General features: G+C 38.6%; 1 protein-coding gene across 4 annotated transcripts in view; it reads left to right on the top strand.

Annotated features, from left to right (window-relative positions):
- The window catches only part of CEP78 (centrosomal protein 78), a 36,908-nt gene that overhangs the window by 7,188 nt on the left and 7,596 nt on the right, over positions 1 to 22,124 (top strand). The window contains exons 1-13 of one of the 4 annotated variants that reach the window (XM_069001554.1): positions 4,327 to 4,426; positions 6,462 to 6,738; positions 6,947 to 7,122; positions 7,739 to 7,811; positions 8,325 to 8,428; positions 9,199 to 9,373; positions 11,126 to 11,239; positions 11,492 to 11,556; positions 14,238 to 14,346; positions 14,955 to 14,972; positions 15,938 to 16,073; positions 17,025 to 17,070; positions 18,055 to 18,198. In XM_069001554.1, the coding sequence (XP_068857655.1) occupies positions 6,486 to 6,738; positions 6,947 to 7,122; positions 7,739 to 7,811; positions 8,325 to 8,428; positions 9,199 to 9,373; positions 11,126 to 11,239; positions 11,492 to 11,556; positions 14,238 to 14,346; positions 14,955 to 14,972; positions 15,938 to 16,073; positions 17,025 to 17,070; positions 18,055 to 18,198 (1,413 nt within the window). In that variant the 5' untranslated portion in view covers positions 4,327 to 4,426; positions 6,462 to 6,485. Of the gene's footprint in view, positions 1 to 4,326; positions 4,427 to 6,461; positions 6,739 to 6,946; positions 7,123 to 7,738; positions 7,812 to 8,324; positions 8,429 to 9,198; positions 9,374 to 11,125; positions 11,240 to 11,491; positions 11,557 to 14,237; positions 14,347 to 14,954; positions 14,973 to 15,937; positions 16,074 to 17,024; positions 17,071 to 18,054; positions 18,199 to 22,124 lie in introns of those variants that run through there. The other 3 variants (XM_069001555.1, XM_069001556.1, XM_069001557.1) reach the window with 3 other exon arrangements.

Below are 22,124 nucleotides of genomic sequence, written 5' to 3' on the forward strand. Positions count from 1 at the left end.
AAAGATGTCCCTCTCCATGCCTGGGAGCTTGAACTAGATGATCTTTAAGGTCCCTTCCAACCCAGGCCATTCTATGATTTTATCATATCTGAAAGCTACCTTAATGAAAAAGCATGTTTTCTATCCTTTCTCAGCACTGTTTCTTAAAGTTAGTATATTTTTCAAAATTAGTGTACAGTAATTACTACTCTTAATATAACTTACTCTGGCAGTTGGAGCTGTGCAGATCTGTGTAGTGAATCAGAAGCAAATTATGAATTCTGTGCAATGAAACCTGTGAAATGGTTCCCACTCTAGGAGAAAAGTTAGGATCAAGAACAGTTAGCTAAAGGTGTGTTATTTTCCTGTACATAAAACCTTCCAACTTAATTTCAGAAGGAAAAAAAGATGTTATATCATATATGTTATTTTACATACTTAATTTCTATTCTTATGTACACAATTATATATAATTATACATTACATATTTTCTTCTCTATACATGATATATATTGTATATCTATTATTATTTGTTATATGCTATAGCGACAGTACATAATGTTTCTATTTTTGTTCATGCTGCCTTTCTGTAGCCTCCACACTCAGTATTTACTCATTTCCTAACTTCAGGGCATTTCATTTTCTGTGTGAGTTTTTCAGTGTTGCTTCTTGTTACAGTTATGACTTTCAGAATTCATCTAGATAATTTTCAGTGCAATTTTTGGAGGAATAATTATTTTCAAACACTTTCAATTTTTAAAATTTATTTTTCAAGGACTTTTGTACATAGACGGTTGATATGGTTAAACACCAATTTTGAAAAACAGAAGATAAATTTAAAATAGGAAAAAGGGAGACAGTGACTTAGAAGGAGAGACAAAAGGAGAGCAAAGGTTTTCTGTCCATATCTGACAGTGAGACAGAAAGAAACAACAAACTTTTGAGAACAAAAAACAAGCCAGTGGTAGATAAATGAAAAAAATTCTATTTCCACTGAACAAGTCCTTTGCATTCAGTCTTTGTTACATGGACATGGAGCTCCCAAGTCTACTAAAATGAGTGCTAATCCATGGAATGGAGGGCATGGCTAGATTTTGCAGGGAGAAAAGAACTGAATCTATTGCACTATGTCCAACCCAAGATTTGCAAAACAAGGAATATTCAGCACTTTTCCCCCTCCATAGTCCATGAAGTATTTTCTTTTTCCATGTTGGCCAAGTTTCCTATTTCATTTTAGGTTTTTTGAAGCATGTTTCCTTACCACTCCATGTTGGCAAGAGATACTGTACAATTGATAATTACCAGATCTTGTGTCTTCAGACCAAGTTTCATACCTTTTTGGACCTCTTGGTGTGAAAAGAATGACTCTCTTCTTTTTAACTTGATGTGCCTTTAGGTTGCCCTGAGGTAGACATTGAGATTCTGTAGTTTGTTACATTTAGTGTGTGTTGAAGGGTCAAGTCCTGTTGCAGTAAAATGCAAATAATAAGGAGCACTGGGCACTTGTCATTATGCAATTATGAGTTTCAAACAAAAATATGATACAGCTATCTAACAATGACAGAATGAAACAACTATTTCCTCCATGCTTTAAGCAGATTTACAGGCTCTTCCAATACAGCTTTGCTTGATGGACCTTGCCGCCTAGCAACAAATCTCAGGCTTCTGGACAAAAGCTATACAGAGCTGCCCTGTCAGCAGCTCTTAAAACCAGTCAAATAGTTCTGGAAGTTTTGGTTTTGTCCTTTTTTGCACTTAGCATTCAACCCCACTGGCATTCTGCAGAACAGAGGAAAATAATTTTTAGCTATTTAGCTTTGGAATCAGACAGCTATTTAGCCTTAAAGCAGGCTTTAAAAGGCTGGATAGAGAAGTTAAAAAAAAAGAAAAGGACAATATGTGAAGTTGTTCCTTTAACACATCCTTACTAGGCAGTAAGCGATAATGTGGAAGAACACCAATGAAGTAGGATACCTTCCAGACATCCTCATAAAGTCAAGAGAAAACATCTGCTGCCCACCCACTAACAGGGTAGAGTGCACATCCCCTTTTTCATCTCCTGATGCCTCTAAGAAAGCTAACATTGGTTATGGTGTGAGACTGAAAAATGCTTGTACTGTGTAATCAGATTTAAAAAATTAAATTTTATGTATATGTTAACAAAAAAACTCCAAAGAACATATGGCCTAGAAAAATACCGGAAGAAAACAGTGAGAACAAAAAGCGGTTCAACAGATTCAGCAAAAGGATGGCTTGTGAAAAAGACATCATTTGCCAAAGTGACAGAATTGGGTCTGTTTGGGACTGTTCTCTGCAGAGACATCTGGTATCTCACCAAATTACTTTATGCTTTTGAAGATCTAAAACAGTAAAGGGAACTGCCTTTGACTGCAAAAGAAAGTAGTGATTATAGTCGCAAATGCAATATATAGGATGTATTAGAAAAGAAATGAGATCTCTAGACAAAGAGAAAACATAAAACAAGCGTAAAAATTATGCAGAGTCTGGGGTCTGCTCACTGTTCCCTGGGTCCTGCAGAGGCTCTGGGTGATGCCTGGCATTGCAGGACTGTGCCCTTTGTTAGGCAGAAGGTCAGTGCCCCTTCACAGCTCGTTGTTTGGGGCTGCAGCCATTTCCCACCAGCCAGGGCACAACCTGCAGATTGCACTCCAGGCTACCAGCACTAGGTGTGTTCTGCAACAAGTCTGTGGGCTGCAAAAGGCCTGCACATGAGAGAGTGGAATGCAGGACGAGATATCATCAGAAGTACCACATAAAACCTATGTTTAGAGCCTACACAATTATTGACATACACAGAACACTTTTGACGCTTCCTCAGTAAATCAGCCCTTTTGGAATGTGTACCAAAAGCTCTATGTCATGTGTACCAAAATTCAGTGTAGCAAAAAACCCCCAACCCAACCCAAACAAAAAAAATACCCCAAACAAAACCACCTCCCCCAACTCCACAAAACCAAAACCAACCAACCAACAAAAAAACCTAACCCCCCAAAAGACCCAACCCAAACCGAAATCAAACCAAACCAAACCAAAAAATTTTGAGTTGTAAACAGAATGTGAATCAAAAGCACTGAATCAAATGCTGAGGAAAGGGACACTCAACATCATTTTTTGAAGAAAACCAAGTTTGGTAAGGAGCAACTTGAAGCAGTTTCTCTGCAAGATTTTGAATTTCAGTTTTGGAGACATCTGTGTAACTAAGTAGCATGAACAGCAAACCTTTAAAAGTAAAGATTCTGGAGAATATGTGAATTTTATTTTGCTTTAGTTTAGTCTGTGACACCGAAAGGTATGGAAAGCACAGGAAATATTTTGTCATATAGTCACAGAGCATTGGTTTTGCCATTTCACTGATAATGGCCCTGTGTCTCGTCTTTTACACTGAATTCCCCAAATGTCACAGTGAAACAATTTGTTCAGATGGTGATGTCAGACTTACTGAAATAAGTCTTGTTCTGGTACACTTGATAGCACTTAAGGTGCTTCAGTTGCTTCTGATGTCAGTCAAAGACAGCATGTAACATTACATCTGCGTAAACAGTGTCCTCAGAATGTTCTGGGGATCTGTCTAATTTCTCTGGAAAGCTCTCTGGTGTTCGTTCACCTTTAGAGTTTAAATCCTGCTGCCTACCAGCAGACTAGAAACATAACTTTTTAAACAACAAAATTGCTCTTAGTCAATCTACAGTAATAATTTTTGTTAATTAGCTGGTGTCCCTATCCATGAATGAACTGAAAGTTGTAGGAGCAGCACTTGGACTCCATTTTAAGTTATTCAGCCTTGAATGTCACACCGTGTAATGCACTGTACTGAATGTTAATGAAAATCCTGTGATCCCGTGTATATAAACTAACCTAGCAAACTAATGGGAAACATAGCAGTGAAAGATGAGTTTGTTACCCTGTTGGACGGCTCAGGCCACGTCGCTGTGGCTACTGCTGTATGTCAAAACGTTTCCCTACCTAGAGAGCTCCTTACAGGCGTGCTTTGCTGGCAGAAAGCTGCAGCACTGCCTGCTTTCTTCTAGCACTGCACTGTCGGCTTTTGGTTTGTGTTATGGGGGGGTTTTTGTGGTTTGATTTTTTTTTTTTTTTTTGTATGCGCGTTTGAGGGTGGTTTTTTTTCTTCTGTTTGTTTTCCTTTATGAAGGGAAGCGGTACTTTTTCCTTGAGCTGCTACGTTGCTATGTAACACCCGCGCTGCCGCGATGGCCGGGCGCGGCCATTTTGAACGCGGCCGGGCGGCGGCCAATCGGGAGCCAGCCTCGCGCGCCACGCGGCGGCCGCGGCCCAGGCGCGGGGGGGGGGCGGGAACGGCGGCGAACAACGGCGGTGCCGGGGAACGGCGGCGGTGCCGGGGATCGGCGGCTGACCGCGGGGCGGGAGCGGGGAGCCCGCGGAGCTGGCCGTAGTCGGTTCCGGGAAGGTGGGGCCGTCGGGGCCGGGGGGCGGTGGCGGGGGCGTTGTGGTTGCGGGAGCGACCGGCTGCTGGCTGCTCCCGGCCGCCTCTCGCGAGCCCGTGTGGGTGGTGGCGGCGGACAGCGTAGCCCCCTGTTGATGCCAGCTGAACAGTGTGCGGTCTGAAGTGGCTCCCGGAGTCGGTGTGGATATTGAGTGGGTGCAGTATAAAACCCCCGCTATTTTTACCCCGGTGCTAACCGGAGTTGTCTGTAGGCTGGGTGCTGTGTTACATCCTTAAACACAGTGGTGCAGCCGGTCAGATAAAGGGTGCCCGGCCCCGGTAGACCCCCAGGCCGCGCTTCGCAAGGCGCGCCCACCCTGAGTGAACGCGGCTCGGCCTCCCTGTGGGCCCCGCAGGTCGGCATGTGGCCGTGGCTGCTGCGGGCAGTGCTCTTGGGGGCCATCTGCTTGCCCACCCTATACGTTTAGCCAGCCGATTATTTTGATCGCTACAAACTCATAGCTTCCTCAAAACTCCTAGCATGGAGCTGGATTTTTCACTTTTACCATGTGCTGTGTATTTCTTGTGATTTGTCGCCGGCTAGTGTGATGTCTTCTGGTATCTGTATTGAGTACATATTTGTCATCTGCATAGATTCTCAGAGCCAGTCAAGGTAGTCTAACTTCACTAACTTCAGTGCAGAGGAGTTCAAGTTTACGTAGTTGTTTTCCATATGGAAAGCATGGTGGGTCTGATTAGTTTGTCCCTTTTTCTCTCTACCTAGAAGTGCGTTAAATGTCAGTGCTAGGGCCAGGAGCGCATTTCTTCAATTAGAGGTGTGGTGTTAAGGTGTTGCAATGAAAGCCCCCATGAAAAAAATATTGCTTAAGATCTGGAGATACAAGGCTAATATTCTGCATATTGATATATCAGCAGAAACCATTGGTGCCTTGAAACCTGTGGAAACTTCCTGAACCCGAAGTGTTGGGTTATAATTTAATCATTTCTGTTCCTGTGGCCACAGTGTGGTCATTAAATGCTAGTAAATCAGAGCGAAAAAAAAAGTAAAAGGGTCTGGAGAAACTGTATTATTAGAGTTTCTATCTTATTACTACATTTCCAGTCATAGATGCTAACAATATGATAATTTTTTTCTAAACTATGTTTGTACAAGTGGCTATCCTCCTATGCTTGTATCTGTCCAGTAACTTTTCCTAATTTGACATACAGAATATTTGAGAAGATTGGTTGAAGCTTTCTAGTCTATGATAAATAAGAAAAAGTATTTGCAATGTGAACAGTGTTTGATATCCTGTGTGGAATACTTAATGCAGTCTTGAGTATAAATAAATAAATGTATCTTCTAAATATACTGACAAATGTCCCTATTGAGACTGTAGAATTACTTAACCCTTAATAGATATGCCATAGCAGTATTTAGAGATTCTTCTTGGAAGTTAGTAGTGGTTTTTGTATGTGGGTTCTAAAGTATAACAAAAGCTTACGCCTGAAAAGTGCTTACTGAATTTTACTGGGATATGTATATCTGGTATGCAATAGCAAACATATTTAGGGAGACAAGTTTTATTATGTATGATGAGAATTTAGACTTTTAACTGAAGTAGCAGAGAAGCTCACAGCTAGTTCTGTGTGTTTCCCTTGATGGTGGGTCAGGGAGTATGCAACGCTTTTGGGCAGACCTCGACACTACAAAGTTAAATCTTAAGATGAAAACAAGATCTCTACATCAGTCAGTGCTTAATCAGGGCTTTTGTGTTCTTGATAGACCTGTTAGTGTGGGGAGAATAAAAATGCAGATTTTTTTTGGTTTGGTGTTTGGTTTTTTTTTTCCTGAGCGCTTTACTCATTCAGCTTTACTTGCACAGGTAGTGAGCATCACAAGACATTGGGTTTTTAGCTACACGTTTAAAGGCGTGTACAAGCTATACAATATCCAGGAACATTTCCATGTTTTGGGTATGCATGTTGAATTCACACTGTCTTGCAAGATAGTTGCGTATTGAAAAAAATTTATATTCTTTTCCTTTTCTTATTTTAGAGAGAAATTTATCACATAAAAGAAATGATTGAGTCAGTCAAATTAAGAAGACAGTGCATGCTGGATTTCTACTCACATTATGAACACCTTTGTGAACTTCAAGGCTCTCTCCCACTGAAAGCTGTGAAGGCTAATGTGACTCATGATACTGTTGATCTAATTGTAGATCACATCAAAGCTACTGATTGGGCACCACTTCTGAATGCTCTCAGGCATAGTAAGACTCTGACTTCTATTGGAATAAGAAGTTTACATCAACATGGTCTTGAAGAATCAGGTCTGTATAAAAGATAAATATGTTGATGTATGCATGTTAGAATTAATTGCATAAATCTTCTGTGCGATTGAATACATGAGGGGAGGAATTGTTATGCCTAAGGAATTATTTTTATTTAAGAAAGTACACAAAAGAGGATATGGTTATAACTGCCTTTAAGCCAGTAGGGACTGGATTTTACTGATGTGTAATTTTTGCTTTTTATTAGGTGTTGAAAGATACAAAACTTACTTTAGACGGAGAATTCCAGCAACTCTGTCAAAAGACTTGACTGGCCAGCTATGCAAAGCTGTGAGAGGCTGTCTCAGTATATCAGATGTACTAAAAAATTTAGAACTGCAGGGTTTACTTCTGAGGGAAAGAGACCTAGCACTTTTAACAAAGGTGAGAATATAATAGTATACAAATAAATGAAAAGTATGCCCAGAACAAAGAATAGTATCAACTAAATTTTATAAGTATTGGTTGCAGACAAGGATATTTCTCTTCTAAGATACCTTTGTGTAGTCTTTATATATACATATAAAATGATTCTGCTGAGACATTTAGTATAACCTAGTCTTAACTGAACCTAGTCTTAGAATCACATCATGGTGTATTTAGAAAGGTCTTAGCAACATCTCTGCCATGTGTTTGAGGCATATGACATACACTTGTGATTGAAACCACTGTGCATGTATGTGATAGAAGGGAAGTTGTGGGACACCAAGGAGATAAAAACTGGTCTTCAGATGTGTTATTGAAAAGCTCAGTGTGCTCATGAGTGGCTTCTAGGAAGGGAGCTTGCTGCTGGTGCCCACAGGCAAGATTCCTCTGTGCTAAAGAAATGACCCCGCTGAAGCTGAACTTGAAGGTTTGCTTATTTTGACCCTTGTCTGAATCCCCTAGAATTTCTTGTAAGGAACAGAGTTTAAGCAATTTGGGTGACTTGGTCTTTTATATTTTTTTTTTTTTTTCGCTTTTCAAGCCAGATAACAGCATTGTTTGTTTTATTCTTAAGGGCTTGGCCTCAGCTTCATCCCTGGAGAGTGTCTCCTTAGCCCACTGTCCAATTGGAGATAGAGGGTTGGAAAGTAAGTTCAGAATCAAAACCTGTAAATATACTTTTCTCTTTTTAAGTTTCCAAATAGTTAAGCAAATTTTTCAGTATTTCCATTCCTGTTTTAAATTTGTATGTGGAGATTAAAATAACAGTCTTCACTTTATTCTGCATAACTCAATAGCATTTAAAGACTTGAATTTCTTCACTTCATGCTAGTAAATAACTGTACTAATTTATAGTGATGTTTATACTTTTATTTAAAACAGCATTCATATTTTTTAACTCCTGATTCATGTTTCTATAAGTAAACTGAAATAAAATATGTTCTAGCTTGTTCAGATATTCTTTGCTGAACATTTGCACTAGGAATGTTTAAACTGAGAACACAATAAGTGTATTTAAAATATACTCTGTATTTCAGCACTAGTTCTTTGTCAAAGCTTTTGGCTGTTAAAGCTGCTTCTTAAGAGGTCACTGAAAAAGTGTGTTCTGATAATATGGAAATGCTGTGTGAACATAACATGCATGCTTTTGTTTTCTTCAGCAATCTGTCAGAGTATAAAGAATACGGCTACTATCAGATTTGTAAACTTCACAGCATGTAGCCTCACATGGCGAGGGGCAGAACATATAGCAAATGTATTAAAGGTAATTTAATTGACTTTCTCAGAATGGCGTGTTTTTAAGAACGTAATACATTTAACTTTTTACTTTTACTTTAAAGCTCAAGATCCGTTAAGGCACTTCATGAGGAGCTTGTGTGTGAATACTGAAGTTAAGTGTGCATTTTTATGAAAGCTGTGACTTTGTATGACAAAAGGAGCTTAGTTTACTGGTGTGGGATTTAAATTTGGTATTTCTTAAAAAATCCCATCAATTAATTAATAAAGTCGTTTCTATAAATGAAGACTAGGGCTGTAAACGTCTGACAACTGTTTTAGGGACTGCTTCTTTTATTGTCAGTAATTTTGAAAAATGTCTCAAGTATTCTTAAGCACTGGGTATGAATAATCAAGTTTACAGTTTAGAAACTAGTGATTAACTGATCAATAAGCTTGTGCCTATTACTGTATTTTAATTATTGTTAATTGTGATTTCCATGAAAGCACAACATTTCGTTGTATGTATTTCCGATTCAATGTGCCTTGAAAGTGTCTGTTGAAAGAAGGTAGTAAGATACTTCGTAGCCAACTGTAATAATTTGCATTACAGACTAGGTAGTCAGAACAAATATGAGTTACCAGTAAGGTTTAAAAATCAGTTATGTTTCTTACAAATGGTGTGCATATACCAGCATATATTTCTTATACCAGCATTCAAGCCATTGAACATGATTTACAGAAAAAAGGTGACTTGTGATCTTGTCATCAATTATGGCTTTGCTGTTATATTTGGTAACAGCTTCTTTGTTTGCAAAGCACCAGGCAATAAGAAGACATGGTGAAGCTTGGGCTGAAAGCCTACGTTACCGGAGACCTGACCTGGAATATATGTCAGGTTTGAGGCGGATTACTTTGAACTGCAACATGCTTGTTGGAGATAGAGGAGCAAGTGCCTTTGCAGACTGTCTAGGAGAGGACCTTTGGCTAAAAGGTATTACAAAGTCTTTTACTGATGAACAGCAGAGTAATTCAGGAGTTTCTGTATAGTAACTATAGATATATTGATGTATAAATATTGAGATATTCCATATAACATAGAACTTTGCCTACACCAGCAAATTCTCCGTTTACTTCATATCTGGTTATTAATAGTTCCTGTGAGGATTTCTGCGAGGAGATCTCAGTATCTCCATCTCTTCTACCACCTTTTCTACTATCTTTATATCTCACTGCTACATCTCTTAAAATATAGTAGTGACAGGCAGAAGACACAAAATTGTCAGTTACAGCAGTTGCAGCCAGAGGGGTAATTCACTTGGTAGGTGGGAAAGAGTACTCTTTTTTCCAAAGAAATGTCTCTTCCTCTTTTGAAGTATCTGAATACTGTTGTGCCCACAATAATAAATACTGCTTCAGTATTTCTTAGAAATAATTTTTGTACAGTATATCTATACAAAATTTCTACTGGTGCTGGAGTAGCACCAGTTATATTTTGTATGTGGAATCAAATACCTGTTTTATTGTTTGGTTTTATAGTTTGAGTCAGGTCTACAGATAACATCCATACTGATGGAAGAGGATCAGGTTAGAGAATACTTAAACAAACTGGTCAAACAGCAGTCCATAGGCTTTAAAGGGATGCATTCGCAAGTGCTGAGGAAGCTGGCTCAAAGACTATTCTCAGTAGTCTTTGAAAGATCATGGTGATTAGGAGGGGATGCATGAGAACTGGAGGATAGCTAATGTCATGCCTGCTTTCAAGAAGTGTGGGAAGAAGGACCCAGGAAGCTATAGACCAGTCAGTCTTACTTGGATCCCTGGAAAGGCAAGGATGTGCTGCCATCCAGAGGGACCTCAGCAGGCTGGAGAGATGAGCTGATGGGAACCTCATGGAGTTTAAGAAAAGGAAGTGCAAAGTCCTGCACTTGGACAGGAGTAATCTTGTGCACTAGAACGTGTTGGGGGCCGTGTGGCTGGAAAGCAGCTCCGCAGATCCTGGTGGACAACAAGCTGTCCATGAAAACAGTGAAGTGCCTTTGTGGCAAAGAGGGCCAGTGGAGTTACAGGGTGCATTAGGCAGAAACTTGTGAGCAGGTTGGGGGAGGTGGTTCTTCCTCTTTACTCAGCACAAGTGAGGCCGTGGAATCTGTGGTACAGGAGAGAACTGGAGCTACTGAAGAGAGTCTCGTGAAGGGCCACAAAGATGATGAAGGGACTAAAGCAGCTCTGATATCAAAAAAGGCTGAGGAAACTGGGACTGTTTGGCATGGAGAAGAGAAGGCTCAGAGTGGGATCTTATCAAGGTGTACAAATATCTGAAGGGAGGATGTAAAGGAGATTGAGAGAGACTCTGTCCCATGGTGCCTGGGGACAAGGCAAGACTGAGTGGGTAGTTTAAAACCCTGGTGGTTTTTCCTCAACATCATGGAACCTTCTTACTGTTTGGGTGACTGAACACTAGCACAGGTTGCTCACAGTGGTTGTAGAGTGATGCATATTACCTCCTCTGCAGATGTTAACAGTTATTTCTTAATGTTGAAAAGTTCTAGTTGTCTTCTTTGAAAGTAATACTCCTGTTTTTGCATGTGTCTTACCATCATGTTCTCATTCCTCATGCTTCATGTTCTGTGAAATGGAGGTTTTCAGCAGGATTAGTTTTTTATATATCAACTAGTAAATTAAATTACTAACTGATTGCAGTACTACCTCCACTGATTTTTTTTTTCCTCCTTAAACATTTTAGCACTTGATTTGCAGCAGTGTGGAATATCCAATGAAGGAGCAAGGTCATTATTAGATGCTCTTCAAACGAATACAACTTTAGTGGTACTTGACATAAGAAAAAATCCCTTAATTGGTATGTATCTGTGTCTGCATTTATCCTCTTTGTGTGGTTGTTGGGGTTTTTCTTCTTCTTCAGTAACTATATGGGGAAAGGTAAACTGCTTTTAAAAAAAAAAGAACGTGCCACAGTAATTGGCTGACAATTTTTAAAATGGGAAAACAAGCAGGATAGGTAATGTGTATTGTTTATTCAGTGGTCTGTTTCTTCACATAAAGAGTTGTCTCTTACAGAAAATTCTTAATAAGGTATTTTAATTCATTCTAGGTCATGGTCTGATGAAAAACATTATTGAAAGAGTTCTTAAGAATGGAAATAGTGCTGATACCGAGGTATGTGTTACGCGTTTTGGGATGAGTTTGGGGTTTTCTTTGTAGCTCCCATTGCATTTATTTTTTTTAGTGGGTGACTTTTTTCAAAATTAATTTAAAACAACTATTCTAGTTACAAACAGAAGTTTGACTCAGTACCAGTAAAACACACTGTCTAGGGGAAAACCTAAAACCACTACTAGGAGCATGTTACTGTGTTGGGCTTTTTGTATGATCTCTTATGGAATTAAGGCTGTCACATGTAATAAAATCTGGATATACATTTAATTGAAAGAAAAATGGAAAGGTGTGTGTATTTGGACATTACCATAGAATGTTAAATGAATGTTGCTCCTGGACTGCTGGAGGGCTTTCTATTACATGTGTCCTTGTCAACATGGTAATAATAACTTCTAATTAAAAAGTAAAGGAAACAACAAGTTAAAATTTGACATTTAGTTTATTTTGAAACTTACTTCTTGTCACTAACTTCTGTAACTAAAATTCTTTTTAAGTTACTCAAGACTGTCCTTTCCAATGCAAACCATCTATGAAAGCAGAGTTCAGTTGAAGTACAGTGCCCTCTTTCATCTTTGTCTAATAGTCCACACAGAGTTCACAGTAATGTGCATAAACTGAATATCTAGACCATTTATGATTAGATATACTGTTCAAATATACAGAAATTGGATTCAGTTCTCAAAGGGGTCCCATCAGTCCCAGTTCTTGTGCTGGAATGTAGTGCTCTTTTGGTTTTTGAAAAGACTAAATAAGGTCAGAGCTGTGGATATGTAGGGACTGCCTAATAAACTCAGAATTTGTGTATAGAATTTCTGGAGGATTAAAACAGTTCCCCACTTCAATCTCTATATGACCTTTTTTGAGAAGTTGAGGTTGGTTGTGAAGAAGTAGTCTTTCTGCCTGGCAATCAACAATTGCAAAATGTCACAGGGACCACCTGAAAGTAACATCTACTTGCAAATGTTAAAGATAATTGGAAAGACAAACCATGGAAAGAAGCAACTCTGGGGAATCTCCCATGTGCTAAAAGATCACTTGAGTCAAGATACTAGTTTTGTATTCAACCAGTTAGTGTGGTATCTTAAGTTTCATTGGCAGTGCTAGTAATTCCTTGTACTTCATTAACAACATGAATGAAGAAGTACTGACCACCAGCTTGCTAAGTAGCTTTGCATCTTCCACCAGGCACAGCTGTCTTTCCTTTTACCCTGCTTTGTGTAAAAACTGGTTGTTTGTTTTTCAGTAGCATGTAGTTGACTGCTTTTTGGGCTGGATTTTTAGGTTTGCAAGAAGAGTTACATACTGCTAATTGAGGCCATAAAATCTGATGGGCAGCTAAAACAAAAGCTGTGTTTTTTTAGCAGCACTGTGTAGCAGTATAGTGGACTGTAATCATAGATATGACTGAGTGTAATAGGTGGTGAAAGTTTTTGTAGTTTCTGAAAGACTGAATAGCTTAATGGAAAATCAATTGAATGTGTCTACAAAATAGGATGCTTTCAAAACACATTTTATATTTTGCTGTCTTTATGCTTAGATGGTGTTGTATAGCAACAGCAGTAGGCACCTAGATGAGACAGGCTATGGGCTAGATGAACTTTAGGTTTAATGTAGTAAAGCTGCCCTTTTAGGTGTCTAGTAAAACAAAATGACTTTTGCTCTTAAAAGCCTACAATTTAATTTTATTCTTTCTGGGTGTGTTTTAGTTTAAATGATAAATTTACTTGCACAGGGGCTAGATCCAGCTGTAGATGCAGCAAAATTTATACGAGGATTAATTGAGTCCAAAGTGAAGAAAAAAATGTTTTTCTCGACAATGATAAATTTGGATTAAACTTGGTTAGTTAGAGCACAGTAATGGCATTTTAATCATTCTGATGCTTTAGATGGGAATAACTCTGGCGTACTGTTCCTAGTACTCTCATGTGGGATATAGGGCTAGCTGAGACGAGCTTTGTGTTAGTGTCATCTGTATTTATCCTTCAGTGGCTGCTTCAACACTAGACCTTGTACTAGTGATGCACACTGAGAAGTGCAGGGTAATTTAAGAGTATCTACCAGGAGGAATTAAACTTCTTATCAGGACAAGGGGAACCTTTAGGAACAGAGCTGTTGCTGTAAGGAAATGAAGTCTGAAGAACAGCTGTGGCCTTTGATCATCACTGTCTCTTAATTTTAGTTCGGGGCTTTTACTTTGTAAGGATGAATTTTCATTACAGGCAGGAAAAATAAACTTCATGTTTTTTAAAATACTGACTTTATCAGTAATACAAAATCATGTTAGGAAGTTTTTATTACTCTGGAGAGCTTTAGCCTGAGCCAGTCATTCCTATCAAGCCAGTTTTCTGAGAATGAAGTGCAGAAGCCAGGGTTGCCTCTTTATAGGGTTGATGCTGGGGTTTTTTTGCTATAAAAGGAGAAGCGTTTTGCACAGGAGAAAGGATAATATCAGATCGGATATTATAGTGGTGTTTTGGAAACACTTTCTGGTAATGTAGGCTATTACCTGTGTTTGACTTTGGGCTTTGTGAGACTGTTTCTTCTTGATTCTACAGTTTATTAACTTTTATGTAAATAGCAGTGTTCTCTATATCTGACAAATCCCCTCTAATTTTAAATGAGCACCTCTTCAACTGTCAGTAAACTGATTTATTTTTCTTAAAAAAACCCCCAAATTCCAGTATAAGTGGCTGATATCTCCGTCTTCCAAAGATGCTTTGAAAACTAAGCCAAAGAAAAGAACTATTGTCCTAGGAAGTGGTCGGAAAGGAAAAGCTACTATTCGTATTGGTAATTCTTTGTTTTTCCTGGCTATAGTAAATACTTTCTAGAAAATTTTATCTTACTGCTTAAGAACTTTAATTATAAAATGTATGATGCGTCTAAATCTTAGTGTTTTACAATACACTTGTCTCAAAAAAAAAAACAACCCACTTCTTCCTAATTCTACAGTGTGTCTTCTATCATCATTGGTATCTGTAGGAAACTTGCTTTTGTTTTTAGTGCTGCTAGATATGTGGCTGGAAAAATGGTAGGATAAGCTGACTTTAAAATGTGTGGAAGCATTGCACATATTTGTTCTGTGTCTCCACAGGCTTTCCCTTCTGCAAAGCCTGGCAGTAGTAAGTTGTCTAATTCTCCTGCTGTTGTAACCTTTCTTTAGCAGGCTGTCCTCTGCCAGAGCAAACAAACATGCATTTTTTAACTGATGTACAAAATGTTCTAAGATTTTTTTTAAAACTTCATGTAAAACTATTATAAACAGTATGTTTAAAATAATATTGGTATCTTGAGTATTTATAATTAAGTATTGATAGCTGCAGTACACTAAACGTTTTTCAGTAAGCTACTAAAAATTTCACTGTAATACATTTCACTGTCTCTCATCTTCGCTCTAGTTATCTGGAAGCAGAGAGGTAAGCATAAATCAAATAGAAGTCTTTGTACAAATTAACTGTGGTGATCAGGGTGGTGGTGGTGGTGGGAGGAAAAAATGCCTGGCAAATGTGGTTGTGGAGGGTTTTGTGGTTTGTTGTTTGTTTTTTTTCTGTTTTGGGGTTGTTCATTGTGTCTGGGTTTTTTATGTGTTTTGGGTTTTTTTTTTTAAGCGGAGGAGGGAGTCAGGAGATGAAAATTATGCTGTTTATTATGTTCAGAATGAATTGAAATTTTGAATCCCATTGCCTAAATTATTCATTTCTATACCATTATAAAATCAGTTTTTTTATTGATCTCAGAGAAACAATAACCTGAGTTCTCACTAGTTTAACTGTAGGAAATACTAGGTGATTAGTTTTCTAGACTTACTGACTTAGAGTGATCGTCCACATAAGGTTTCTTTGCTGAGTCTACTTTGATGTTGTATGATTTAACAAAAGACCAAACCAGTGAACCCTACTTTTTCTTATTAGTCCTCTTAAGGGAAGAGATTGCCGGTGTCCTCAACGAGCGATCTGCATGAGTACCAGCTTTATTTTTAATTATTGGGCCCATAAATAAAACAATGTTCTTAACTCTGCAGCCACTAGAGGGCAGTTTGAACCACATAGATTCTTTTATTGTCTACGTGGACTGTCTAAACTCTGATGTGAGACAATGGAGTTGGGTATATGAAATTAGTAATGTGAATAAACCTCTTCCACTACAAAACTTTACCTCCTTTTTTGAAAACCAGCTTGTCTGACTTGCATCAACAGCAAGTAAGTATACCAGCATCTAATTGCAAGTTTTTGGATGCTTCAGCAAAATTAGACTGAATGACAGATTTCCTACAGTCCTTATTATTACATAGGAAGTTTTATGAACAGTAAGCTGTGAATTTTTATGTGAAAAAATAAGTATAATGAATTCTCTTTTCTTCTGATTTTGCTCTTCAATCCAGGATTATCATCTAAAAAATCTGTAAGTCCTGTGAAAAAAAATTCCTCTGTGAGAGAGAGTTACTCACCAAAACCACTAGCACCAGGCACAAAAGGCTTCCTTCCTTGGCGGACTGCAGAACGTGCAAAGAGATGCAGGTGAGGTTTTCATAATACACGGGAAAATACTAAGGCATAAAATTTGCTTGATAAATATAGTAAAGAACAATGTTAGCTTTTTAATATAATTTGAAAGTTACATAGAATGTCATCATAATTTTTTGTTTATATAAGTTTTTGAGAATTTTTCATAAATTCTACTTTAGTAAGTATTTTTAAAAAAATGTGATAGCTGTAGGAATATTCATATGCTGCAAAAAACCCCACCACAACCCAACCTTGTCTGTTTGTTCTTGTGTTAATAATGATGGTGTTAATCATGATTGTGTTAATCTTGTGTTAATAATGAGAAATAATGATTTTTCAGATGTATCGTAGCTGAAGAGGCAAGTTAGTGTTCTAAACTTGTAGTATAGTTGATTTGAGATCCAGTTCAAGGTGCTTAGGTATTTTCCTGCCTCTTCTTTCTGGTTCACTTACCCAATACCAGTATAATTATTGTGATCATCTAAGTCCTGTAAATTAAAATAAAACTGAACAAAAATTACACATGGAAGCTGTCTTTTGAAACAGTTTTTGTTTGGTTGGTTTTTTTTTAATCTATTCCCTAGACCTTGGCCTCTCAAAATGGAGATTATATAACTATTTAAGCAAAAAAAATACTTAATTCTCTATTGTAACTGTAGTTATTAAGCTTTTTTTTCAAAATGCTGAACACCAAATTCTCCTGTTGACTTTAGTTCAAAATAATTAACTAAATAACATGCCTACTAATGTTAGCATCCAGTAGCGTTTGCTCTAAATCATGATTAAGTAAGGGGTACTAATAGAACAAAATGAGAATGTAATGAGGCTTAAAGGGATATAGTGCAGTATCTGATGCTCTTTTATACTCTTACTGGTTCGTCTGTCCTAGAATCCTGTGTTTGGAACATTATAAACTTACTTTCCTCAAAAGTATGGTTTTGTTTTTTTTTTTCCTATCTTTAGAGGTGGGACAATGGATCGTGCTGGGAAATTGCCAGTGAAGATTCAGGTACTTTATCTCACATAGTGGTTTTGTTTTTAGTGGGTAAGGGTCTGAAAAAAGGGAAAGGTGTTTTCAACAGAATCTCATTGTCTGGAAGTTAAGACTGGAACATTCTTTCAAAGATTCACACTCATAAAAGTGCAAAAAAATAGTTTACATCAGCATTTTGTTGAAGCTTCTTTGATACTTAGTACTTCATTTCTATCTCTGTATATTTTGGTTTCCTAGTCCTATGAGCAAGTGAGTCGGAGTATAGTCACTATCCCTCCGTAAGCAGTAAGAACAACAGCATTTTTCTCTGTACCATCTTTTCTGTCTTAAATTTGGATTATATACTTGTCTTTGCACCTGCCTGTGATCTGCTTTAGTAAACTTACCAGCAGGAGAAGAAGAGTCACGGTCTTTCTTCCTTTTCCTGTGCATATCATTTCCATCACAGAAGGATCTGATGGCTGCGAAGGAAGCCAGCAGTTACTCTCTGGCGTAGGCTTCACATGGCCTGCAGTGCTTTGGTAAAACATGGGCTGGCACAGGATGCCCAAGGGCAACAGCTCCTTTGACCCACCCCTCTGCTCTGACATGGGTCTTCCCTGGCTGGAGTGAGGGTGTTGGCTCCACCGTGGAACACCATCTTCCTGCTTCCAGCCTGATGTTCCCTTTGCTTCTTCTCACTCTTTTTGTTCCCACCTCTTGTGCCTGCCTGTTTTTTACCTTGCAATGGGCCAGCTGGGAATGGCTATGTTCTGCATGGGGTAGCCCTGGCTGTGCCTTGCAGAGGCCAACTCTGCTGCAAAATCCTCATCAGAAATATGCAATATAGGCACACGTAGGATTGATTTTTTAATATTGTTTTATGAAAATTTATTTCAAAGTTGTATGGCTGGGCAACGACTGTATTTAAATTAAGCTGTTGTTGTGATTTAGTCTGTGATTTTTGCTACACATGGTAATGCTATGAGTGGGTGTGTTTTTCTTTTCTGGTGTAATTAGACAGGTGGTCCTGTGAAAGTGACAGTAGAAAGCGCTTCTACATCTGAAACTGAAGACACAGAAGATTTAGAGGATGTTATCCACCAGCCTGATTTGGCAAAATCATTGGATAAGATTGATGTAGCACAGTATCAGCAGTTACAGGTAAGAAGCATGTTCAGTGCCTTAGACTCCATAAAGGCAAATTTTATCAATTAAACCATGTTTTATTCAGAAAATTGTAATTAAATATATAACCAGTTTTGGAGCAGGATTTCAGAATAACTTAATACAGCTGCAGGATGAGTAATTTCTCTGTTCCAGTCTTGAATCATAGCGCACAGATCTTTTGATCAGTGTTATTGCCTGCAGTATTTTCTTCCAAGTATTTCCTTTATAAATGTAATTTAATTTTATTTACAAAAGCTAATATATAGTTGTTGCTGTTAATCGCTAGAGAGACCGTGAAATCACAACATAAGTCCAGGTCAGATGATATGGCTGAAGCAGAGCTAAGACCCCTTTGATGCCAAAAACTCATCTTTTATAGCATGGATCGCAAAAGAGAAAGTAAATGATTGGCCCCTTGGCTAGCCACCCACCACAGTGAGTGGCTGAGTGGTATAACCACCCATTTCAAAATATTATTCTCACAAGACTGAAAACAATTCCACTGCTCTCACAACAGCCTGCACCTGTGGATAGTTTACCAAACTTTCTCTGTTTCTCAGCTAAAGCATGAGAAAGGAAAAACTTCACAAATGCTTCAGCAGCTGGAAAATTCCTCTGCTCCTGCCTTTTAGCATCTGCATACAGTGACTGTTGTGTAAAATAAGTACAAAAAAGAGCTGAAGGCATTTGAATTACATTTTATAATTGAGCCTAGTAAACCTTTTTCATTTCCTTTTTATGATTACTTTTACTTCCTTGATACTTAAAAAACTTAGCAGTAGTGAAATGGACTATTTCTGCAAATGTCTTGACTGGGAATGTTTTTATAAAAGAAAGAGGTAGAAAAAAGGTATATATCAGTGGCTCAGTAGTGCTGCTAAGGTAATGTAGCCCTATTTAAAAGTAACACCCTCAGGCAGAATAACTGAGTTGTTTCTGAAGTGTTAAGATTTGAATTCTGTTTGGAAAAGCCAATGATTACTTCTGTAAATAAGATTTACAGTCAGTCTGGTTCTGGTGGTTGTTGTCTGAGCACCACACTGGGTGAATGTACGGTTCATATGTGTAAGTATTGGACTGTATACCTGTCTTCGTGTAAGAGGAGTGAAGTTAAGTTTTAACTTGCTGCAGGTCTATCAGTAGTGGGAATGTTTAGGGTGGGATCGAGTTGTGGAACGCAAAATGTCTGTACAAATACTGCATAAATAACTACCAGCCTCTTCAGCTGATGTTTAATTTTTCTTTAGACCTTTTTCTCTCTAGAACTTTTGTTCGGGAAGATTTCAAGGTTTTCACATGTTGCTGGAACTTAAAGTTGTGTAGCAGCTTTTACTGTTAGTGTGCAATATATTGACATTGTGTTGTGTGGTGGCCTCAAGACTCTTTCCAAGAGCTCTGTGTCTGAAATCATAGAATTCCATGTCATATGCAAATTGCTCCAAAAACTTCTATGCAGGATCTACTGTGCTTTCAGGAAACTTTTGACGTATTTATTCTTGGTGTTTGGAGAGGGAAGAATATTATATTCAGGACACACAGAAGAGGCAGGCAGTATGTTGTGCTTTGGGGAAGGGTTGTCAGACTGACCTGTTACTTCACTGTTAGCTGTAGTACTACATGGAGGGCAGCTGCAAGGAAGAGACCATTTGTTATTAATTTAAACTTCCTTGGAAGGAAACCCACAAATTTTGGCAACCTACCCCAAAACTGGTTTTGATTTTTGTGTGCTTGTGAAGGTCCATATTTTTGTGCCTTCTGAATTTGAAAACCAAAATGCTTTTTTAGGCCATGGTTGCTTATCAGGTAGCACTGTTTAAGCACTCTGCCCCAGATTCTGTGCCTCACCTGTTGTTTCTGTTACTTTGACACAAAGCAGGCTTCACATTATGGCAGACTCAAACTATGAAATTGTCACCACTGAATTGTCTATTTCCCCTCTGTCACTTAGTGCCTTTTCATTTCTTGCTTCAGTCTTTTTCTCTTGTGCCTTTCTTCGTGTTTCTCTGATAACAAGACAAGTTGATCCAACTTGCTAATATGGCGAAAACTCATGTAGTTAAACAAGGAGAAATGCAAAGTCCTGCACCAGGACAGGGATGGAAAAACAACACCAAGTGGCAATATATGCTGAGGGAGACCATCTGGAAAGCAGCGTGACAGAAAAGGCCCTGGGGTCCTGGTGGACACCAAGTTGAGCATGAACCAGCAGTGTACCCTTGCAGCAAAGAAGGTGAATGGTATGCTGGACTCCACTAGGAGGAGTATTACCAGCAGGCTGAAGGAGGTGGTCCTTCCTCTCTGCTGGTGAGGCCACACCTGGAACTGTGTCCAGCTCTAGGCTCCCCAGTTGTAGAGCAACATGGGCAGACTGCAGAAGGTCCAACAAGGAGCCCCAAGGATGATTAAGGGACTAAGCACCTCTTCCAGGAAAGGCTAGGAGAACTGGGACTGTCCAGTCTGGAGGAAAGAAGGCTCAAGGAGGGATAAATACCCAGAGGGAGGGTGCAAATAGGATGGAGCCCATTTCTTTTCTCTGATGCCCGGTGAAGGGAGAGACACAGTAGGCAGAAGCTGAAACGCAGGAGGTTCTGAACATCAGGAAGCACTTTTTCATTGTGAGGGTGACTGAACACTGGCACTTGTTCCCCAGGGCTGTTACGGCATCTCTGTCCTTAAGAGATACCAAAAACACCATCCTGACACGGTCCTGGGACGCTTCTTCTAGGTAGCCCTGCTTGAGTTCCGTTCCAGCCTTAACCAGTCTGTGATATTTTTCCAGGACAGTGTTCAGCTAGCTTAACAACTCACATTGGTTGATGTGCTTGGGTGTACTTCAGAACCGGAGTACACCTTTTTCCCTGTTAATATGGTACTGTCATTAAACAGCTCTTACTGCACAGCAGCTTGTGAGGGGAGCTGCTTTGAAGAACTGATCCAACTGAAAAGTAGTCCAGTGTATTTGGTGGTAGCAGGCCTTTCAGTAAAGTGGGACAACCAGTTGTGTTAGAACAATGATGGGAATGCAGAATGCGAATAAACAGTAAGAGGTGGGAGTTCTTAAACTGCTGCTTTGCCAGAAAAGCTCTCCAAATATCTCTTGAAGAGACTAATGATGAGACTTTCACTTAAGTATGCAAGTCTTGGAAAACTTCTCTACATTCTTCTGGCATACTACTAAATGAAGCAAATAATACTTAGTTGTGTTTTCATTAAAAAAGAGCCTTGGCTAACGAAAGCCTAATTTCTGTTTAAATGAAAAATAAGAACTGATAAATATTCATTCCTTCCACTAGAGGGAATCAAATGTCAGAGTTGGTTTTGATGAAGTGTGTAGTTGAGGTAACTCCCATACTTTTAAATTTTAGCGAGGGATTTAAATGGTGAACTTCACCCTTAATCTAGTTAACAGGGAAGTAGAGGTTGCACTGTAACTGTTTTTTTTTTTTAAAAAGTATGATGCAGTCAAGTAGAAGAACATGGCTAATTAGTTACTAAATTTTTTAAAATATAATTTAGTTTTTAAACTTCAGTTTTATACTTCTGTGGAGTGTTGAACAGACATACTGCTTATGATAATTCTGGGGGGTGCCTGTATTTTTGGTACTCAGTTTAATCTTAAAATCTATCTGGGCTGTAATACTTGAAGGCTTAGGCTTATAGCTTGGATGTACATTTTGCTTTCTGATATATTTAAGTAATTTTTTTCTTCACAAAGACTAGGGCATTGTGTCAACTAGTGAATTTCTTAAAAGCAAATCAAAGATTAAAGTGTACATATACTTGTAATGGTGACAGATTAGTTCCTTTAAATTCTCTTTGATACTGCTTATGAGGAGATGCAGCTGCAGTATTCACTTTTGTTACGAAGTCAGCCCATAACCATGAAATACTATATACATCTAGAGTGTGATAAATCAAGT

The sequence above is a fragment of the Aphelocoma coerulescens genome (genome assembly GCF_041296385.1).
Source record: "Aphelocoma coerulescens isolate FSJ_1873_10779 chromosome Z unlocalized genomic scaffold, UR_Acoe_1.0 ChrZ, whole genome shotgun sequence".
NCBI classification, from domain to species: Eukaryota; Metazoa; Chordata; class Aves; order Passeriformes; family Corvidae; genus Aphelocoma; species Aphelocoma coerulescens.